The sequence below is a fragment of the Tauraco erythrolophus genome, chromosome 21, assembly GCF_009769465.1.
Source record: "Tauraco erythrolophus isolate bTauEry1 chromosome 21, bTauEry1.pri, whole genome shotgun sequence".
In the NCBI taxonomy this organism is placed as follows: Eukaryota; Metazoa; Chordata; class Aves; order Musophagiformes; family Musophagidae; genus Tauraco; species Tauraco erythrolophus.
In genome coordinates, this window is record NC_141485.1 from 1,701,605 (window position 1) to 1,708,788 (window position 7,184).

Genomic DNA, 7,184 nt, shown 5'->3' on the forward strand with positions numbered 1-7,184 from the left:
ACAGAGACGTGGTGGAATTAAAAACTAGGAGTATGTCAGAAGGCATGGGACTGCTCCACCTAACTTTTCCCAGCGCTGTCAAAACTGGTTTATAGCCCATTTCTGATATTAATGGAACTCCTCTGATTGTAAAGTCCATCACGTTGATCAGAGAACATGACACCCCTTGAAGACCAGGAGCCACGCTGGCTGCTGGGGACGAGGACCAGAAATTAAAACCCGAAGGCACTTGGGGAAAGCCTGACCTCACCCCGTGAACTGTCCTGCTCCATCAGCTGCACGTCTGGCTCTTAATGGGACAGCGACAAAGGAGATTTTGCAGGAAAAAAGGTCGAGAGGCACGAGACACACCAGAGCTCTGCACCGAGAACGGTTTTATTACAAGATCTCGAAGCTCACAAGCACCAGCGCTGAACGACACTGCGCGTGAGACACGCACGGGAGAACGATGCCAACGGGCTAGTGGCCACGTGCGGTGCCGGGGCAGGCGCACAGCAGCAGGAACACGGAGCAGCAGGTCAGCTGCCACAGCGACCCAACCCCTCTCCCCTCGGTGTGGAAAGCCAGAACGAGAGAAAACTTCGGGATGGCTCCATTTCCTTCCAAGTGCAACAAAACCGCGGCATCTCCACTGAGCAGGGAGGTTCAGCAGCCTGGCAGGGGTACGATGCCCACCAGGTCCTTACAAACTCCACGTCTGGCGCTTCGCACGGAGGTGACGCAGTCACAAACCCCACCGCAGAGAAACGCCGGAGCTGCGGCCGCCTCCTCGGCAGAGTTCAGTGCCCTCCCCCCGGGAGGAACGGCCTTTCCGCAGGGTGACGTTCACCACGGCTGCGAACCGCTCCGAGATCAGCTCCGAAGCAAACGATCGCCAAGGATTTCCCGCGCCAGCACCAGCACGAAGCCCTCCCCCACCTCCGACGTCACAGCCTGCACAGACACTTCTGTGCCCAGGAGTCAGCCCGACTGCTCCTTAATTAGTGCCCCAGCGTGTTAATTAGCTCCTGATGAACTTCCTGAGAAGCACCAGCTCTCCCCAGGTCAGAGCTGACTCTCCTGCTCCAAAGAGGGGACCGTGACCCCCCGCCTTCACCAGGGTCCCGGCCTCTTCTGCTCTTCCCCCCTGGGAAGTTCACTTTCTTCCCAACCCCTGCACAGCCCGAGCACGACCCTCTCCAAATCCCACGTCGGTTCCAACCAAACTCTTCAGCTTTCCTGAAAGAAAACGTCTCGCTTCCCTGAGCACACTCCTCACCTTTGCTTTAAAACCGCTCCCGTTTCCCCTTTCCCGAACACAGGTGATGGAATCCATCACCGCCCAGCAGAGTTTTGGGATTTTTGGGGAAAATCTCCCCTTTCTTCAGCAGCAGAGCCCTACGTGCCGCCACGCACATGCTGCCCGCTCCGCTGGCATTTCCCACGCTCTGACCGACAAACTCCTCTGGCAAGAGCCACCCACCTTCTCCTCACCCAACTCACCCCACAGCTCTTCTGCTTTTATTCCCACTTGGCATCGCCCACAGCCCCTCAGGTTAAGTCTGTTCTGTCTGTAACGGAGCTTTTACCTCTTTTCTCCCAAATACAGCGCTTTACTATCAGGATTTCACCTTTTTTTTTTAAAAAAAAAAAGTACATCTCACACACACATCTTTGGCAACACACTACGTCTGCAGGGACACAACATTCCGTACCAAACTCCGTCAGCACACATGGCACCGTGCCAGCATCACGCGTGCCAGGCTCCAAACCCAAACCCGCTCATCCTGCCCCGAACTCCAACCCCGTTTTACAAGGCAGCAGCCCTCCTGCCCTGCTCCACGCAGCACGCTCCGTTTCCCTGGCATGCAGAAGTCACCCACCTCCGCAAAGCGAAGCACGCGTCGTTACGTACACCAGTGCCACATTTACATGCCCGCCTGATGCCCGCCTGCTCAGGACAGACCCACAAACCAGCGATCGCTGATGCTTCTCTCCAGCTCCCTGTAAATTAAATCCATCCAAACAAAAGCAATGGAATCGCATCAGCCCACCGAAGGAGCAGCAACGCTTCCTGCCAAGCAATGAGGACGTCCACCCAGGAACGGTGCCGCGTTTCCAGCCTGGCCCGTAGCAGCACGTGCCGCGGGGGGGGAATTGCCCGACTCCTGCCCCAGCAGCATGGGCTCAGGGCTCACAGCGACCCACCGCCAAAATCCCGGTTCTCCAGAACCTCCAGCACGCTGCCTCCCGACCAGATGCTCAAGGTCTCTCTCTGCAGGCTCCAGGGAGGTTTACACACGCTCCGGTTCTACTCCCTTTTCCAGAGGATTGCGGGGCAGCACTGAGCCCAATGGATCTCACGCTTTCCCTCTGGGATCTCTTTCGAAAAGCATCGTTAGCGACAACGGTAAAACATCCTCCTTTCAGCATTCTCTCCCCCTTTTAGTACAATAAATTCCACCCATTTCCCAGGGAACCATCCTTTATTTGGGAGCAGCTCAAACATCAAGGCTTCCCGTGGAACACGACATCACTGTGGAACACAAAAGCCTTTTGTCCAAAAACTCGCGATTCAACAACGCTACAGTGGCAAGCGAAGACTCTTAGCAACAAATGATGACGACCATGCACGGTTTTTTAAAAATTTTATTTGTCAAAGAAAAAAAAAAGGCAATAGCCAATTGAAAACCTACGTCATCTTTAACTCCAATTTTTGTCTTTAAATTTAGAGAAATGACTTAGTGATTTACTTTTTTTTTTTTTTTAAACAAACCCCCCTTTTTCCCCTTTAACGTTTACCATCTACTCGTGCTGAATCCTTCCAAGGAGATTGCTCCAGCGTACCTCTCCAGGTCCTCGCTTTGCTCCTTTTACCAAAAAATTGCAAAACTCCATCGTGCATCTTAAGGGCTCCAATCGTCAAAAATAGGAAAAAAAAAATGGTATCTTTGGAATAGCCAATTGAGTTGAATAAAAAAAATCCACACGAATGCGGTTTGGTTGGGGCAGGAATCCACTCCTATGTTCCTGGTAATTTGATCCCGCTCCATGAATCCTTGTAATTCAGCCTCCCTATCCTATCCACATTATGATTTGAATCCAATGATCCAGCTCCAAGGATTGGGATCCAGTGAGCCCTCTCCAATCCAAACCTTTATAACCAGCAAAACCAAAAAAGAGGAGGCAAAAAGTTAGATACTGTAATGAAAAAATAGGATTCTGGGGAATGATCAGTTATGTTTGCCATCAATTAATACAGATGTACATTAATAACTATCAATTCCCCAAAACAAACTGTTGCACGGCGATGCTCAGATAACTTTTTAGAAATGTTAATTACTACTCGGAGGAAACATGGTAATATTTACAATATGCCAACTGGAAATGCCAACATACTCATCTCTCGTACGGTGGTGCGCTACAGGTTTTGTGGTTGCAAAAAATGTTTTATGAAACTGGAAAAGCTTACGGCTAAACTATCCACCTACTGCACGTCGGAACTACAGCCAGCACTCCCAGCTGGAAGGTAACAATTAACCGACCAGAGCTGTCAAACGTATCGGGAGCCAGTGGTCAATTAGTCTGAGGGGGCAGGGCTGAGACTTAAATTATTCCCAACTAGGTTTTCTAGGTTTTTTTTTTTGCTTTCATTCTGGTACTTAAAAAAAATGAAATAGCAACGCTGTATCAGTCACACAGAGGACATGCAGATTTTAGCAGTATTGATATTATACTCTGATTTGAAGATACCCTTGGTCTACTACAAGTGTACGAACACTACGTTAACATTAACACTTGTAACCAAACGCTGCATGACAAAATAAACCAATACTCCCACTCCCGTCCCAGTTTATTCCTTTAAAAAAACTAGAATGGAATAAAGAATTACAAAAGCAAATATTTAGCCACAATTGCTGCAAAACCAAAAAAAAGTTTTAAAGAAAAGAGCAATTGTAGCCTGCGGTAACTGAAACATGCCTGAAGTGACACGCAGGTGCACGTACTCAATTAACCTGTCTCTCAGTATAAGGTCAATACTGCCAAGTTCATCTGTGACAATAGCACTTGGAGTCATACCATTGCCTCCATTATTGATCTGATCCTCCTCAATCCTCCTTTTGACAATCCTAAAATGATTGACATGTGCTCCACAATCCTTTAATCCAAAGCATTCTTAATCCATCTCTTCAGATATGTCTACAGAAAGACACACGAAAAGGCAAGATAAAATATAAGATCCCCCAGAAGAGACAAGTTAGCCACAAACATCCCAACATCCCCAGCTCGTATCAACCACAGCGGAACACTGAGACATTTACACAGCAATACCACAGCTGGAAGAGTGTTGGTACGTAACTAGAACTAAACCGAAACGATCCTGACTGACACCAATTAAAATACAATTTACCAAAGACATGAGGGGAATGTCGGTGTTAAGGAGCAAATACTCACTAGGGATTTTACACAAGAATGCAATTCAACACTTCAGCCAATTCGAATAAAACAGTTTGAATTAAAAAAAAAAAATAATGAAAGACTGTACTAAGTAAAGGAAAACTGTGTACAACATGGGGTTCTACAAAAAGAGCAGAGCTAGTGATGGTTTATGTACGAGATCGGGATCTGCTGTGGCGGGGAGAGTAGCGTGGAGATCCTCTGCTTCTTCTTGGGGAATAACTGCGGCTTCTGCTGTTGCTTCGACTACGGCTCCTGCTACGACTACGGCTGCGTGACCGAGATCTTCCATAGCTTGGGCTTCTTGGGCCATCAACTTTAACACGGATGTAGGCAGTTTCTCCCTATTGAATAGACAGAACTTTCGATTGAAAAGTCTAGGCTTTAGGGCCAGCTTTTTAGGCATGCTGACAGACTGAAGATATTGCTCACTACAGCGCGGAAACAGATGTCAAAGCTTTAAAGTCTACCTCCTGACAAACTGACCGCACACTTACTCAGCTGCTTTGTATATAAACAACACACACCACACGTTCCTTACCTTCCAGTCCTATTGTTAAGCCCCTTGAATCCAATTCTGGCCCAAGAAAGTAAGAATGAAACCTACCTCATGAGATCTAAATTTAGTGTTATCCAGTTTTCGCACAGCGTAGGTCATATCTTCCTTCCGTACAAATTCCACGACACCAGTGCCATCTCGGAAAACATCAGCATAACATACATCACCTGCTTCACGCATGTGATCCTTTAAATCCTGCCAGCTTCCGCTTGGAGGCAGCCCTGAAGAAAAAGCAAGACGTTGTTTTAAAATCGGATGATATCTCCTCATCTCCTACAGCCACAGCGTCAGCTCGCAGCGAACAAAAGAGGCTGCAGGAAGCAGGCGGGCTGTCTCCCGGAGCCGCCAGCATCATCCGACACGGAGGGCGCTCCTCCCAGACCACACGGGGCGATGCTTTTGAAGGAATGACCGGGAGCTGCATCGCCCCTCGCTGGGAAGCTTGCCTGCCGGACCCCGGGGGAGCGTTTGGGGCTGAGAAAGAGAGAGGAATGACTCACCCGAGACGATCACTCTGTACTCCGAGCGCCGGGACGGGGGGCCGTACCTGCCCCGGGGGGCTCCGCCCCCTCCGCCGCCGCCGCCGCCTCTGCCGGTGCCCCGGCCGCTCCGAGGGAACTCCACGCGGAGGCGATACCCATCGTAATCGTAGCCGTCCCGCCCGTAGACGGCGTCCTCCGCGTCCCTGCGGGACGGGACGGGGCGGTGAGCGCGGCCGCCCGCCTCCCCCGCGCCGCGCCCTGCCCACGCACCGCCCTCCCGCCTTTGTTCCCGCTTCCCGCCCGCCGCCCCCCCCCTCCCCGGGCCCGCCGCCACCGGAGCGGCGCCGGGGCCCGTTAGCGCGGGGCGAGGCCGCTCCCGGTGGGCTGCCCCGGGGCTGCGGGAGGGAAGGGGGGGGCGGGCGCGGCGCAGGCCGCGGCGGGGCCCGGGGCAGGGCGAGGGGCCCACCTGGGGTCTTCGAACTCGACGAAGGCGAAGGGCGGGCCCCCGCGGCGGTTCTTCAGGTCGATGTCGCGGATGGCCCCGTACTTGTAGAAGACGTCCTCGATGTCCTTGGTGCGGATGTCGGGGGGCAGGTTCCCCACGTAGATGCGGCAGTCGTTGTTGCCGGCTGGGCCGCGGATCACGCCCCCTCCGGACATGGCAAGGTCGGCAATGGCTGCGGCGGTAGAGGGCCGGAGCGCAGAGAGCGGAGCGGGCGGGCGGGCGCGGGGCCGGGCCAGGCACACGGGAGCGCACACGCCGCCTCCCCCAGCGACCGCTCCAAAATGGCGACCGCGGCTCCCCTCGCGCTCCTACTGCGCGCAGCGATTTCACCCCGGGACGCAGCACCGCCCGCGCTGGCGCCCAACGAAGCGGCGCCCGCGTCTTCCGCCGCGCCCTCACGCCCCCCGTCAGGCGCATGCGCGGCTCCGGAAGAAAGTAGTCCCTCCTTTCCAGCCCGTTAGTAGCGTCTCCTGAGGGGCCGGCCCCGCGCTCGCGGTGCCGCTCCGAGCGCGAGGGCGCGGAGAGCTCCGTTACTCCGCGGAAAACCCCCGCCGCCCGCGGCGGACGAAGAACGCGATCCCGGCCGCGGGTTTCACGGCGGCAGGGCCGTATGGCGTCACATCCGGTGCGGCGCCCGCGCCAAGAAGGCCCGGCCGGGGGAGGAAGGGTGTGTCCCACAATGCACCGCGGAGGCGCTTGGCGCCAAGGCTGGGGCGTGTCCCACAATGCACTGCGCAAGGCGGCGCGGGTGGCGGGCCGTGTGCAGCGGCCGTGCGGGGAATGGCGGCGGCGCTGAGGGGAGCGGGGCGGGCAGCGCCCGGGCCGCAGCCAGGGCTCCGTCCGGGGCTCCGTCCGGCTGTGGCGTGCCCGGGGGGCGCGGGGGCGAAGGCTGTGCCGGTCTCCGGGCGGGCGGGAGCGCGGCGGGTGGGACGGGCGAGCGGGGAGCGGCTCGGGCGCTCTGAGGTAAAATGGCTGCCCCGAGGGCACGGGGAGCTGCGTCCCGTTTCTAGATGCCATATCGTGCTGCGTACGGGCTCTTGCATCAGACTGGGGTCACGGTCTGCACTGGGAGCGCTCTCGAGTCTGCGCGGGCTGAGCGCGATGGCTTTGGGCAGAAGTTAGGAATGTGCTTGGCTTTGTTTCGTGTCGCTGTGAGTTAATAGAAGCGGAGGAACAAAAAAAGCTTTTGAGGTGGAGGCGA

At 54.8% G+C, this 7,184-nt stretch overlaps 1 protein-coding gene across 2 annotated transcripts; it reads right to left on the reverse strand.

The window, feature by feature from the left end:
* Nucleotides 1–2,621: 2,621 nt before the first annotated feature.
* Nucleotides 2,622–6,190, reverse strand: SRSF1 (serine and arginine rich splicing factor 1). 2 transcript variants are annotated; one of them, XR_015222758.1, is made up of 6 exons: nucleotides 5,945–6,190; nucleotides 5,497–5,681; nucleotides 5,045–5,217; nucleotides 4,595–4,781; nucleotides 4,060–4,179; nucleotides 2,622–3,134 (listed from the first exon to the last, which is right to left on the reverse strand). XR_015222758.1 is itself a non-coding variant. In XM_086624459.1 (5 exons), the coding sequence occupies exons 1-5, from the start codon at nucleotides 6,136–6,138 to the stop codon at nucleotides 4,157–4,159; spliced, it is 762 nt and encodes a 253-aa protein (XP_086480585.1). In that variant the 5' UTR covers nucleotides 6,139–6,190; the 3' UTR covers nucleotides 2,622–4,156. The 2 variants fall into 2 exon arrangements, 1 of the variants encoding a protein (XP_086480585.1); XM_086624459.1 differs by having other exon boundaries at nucleotides 2,622–4,179.
* Nucleotides 6,191–7,184: the final 994 nt, after the last annotated feature.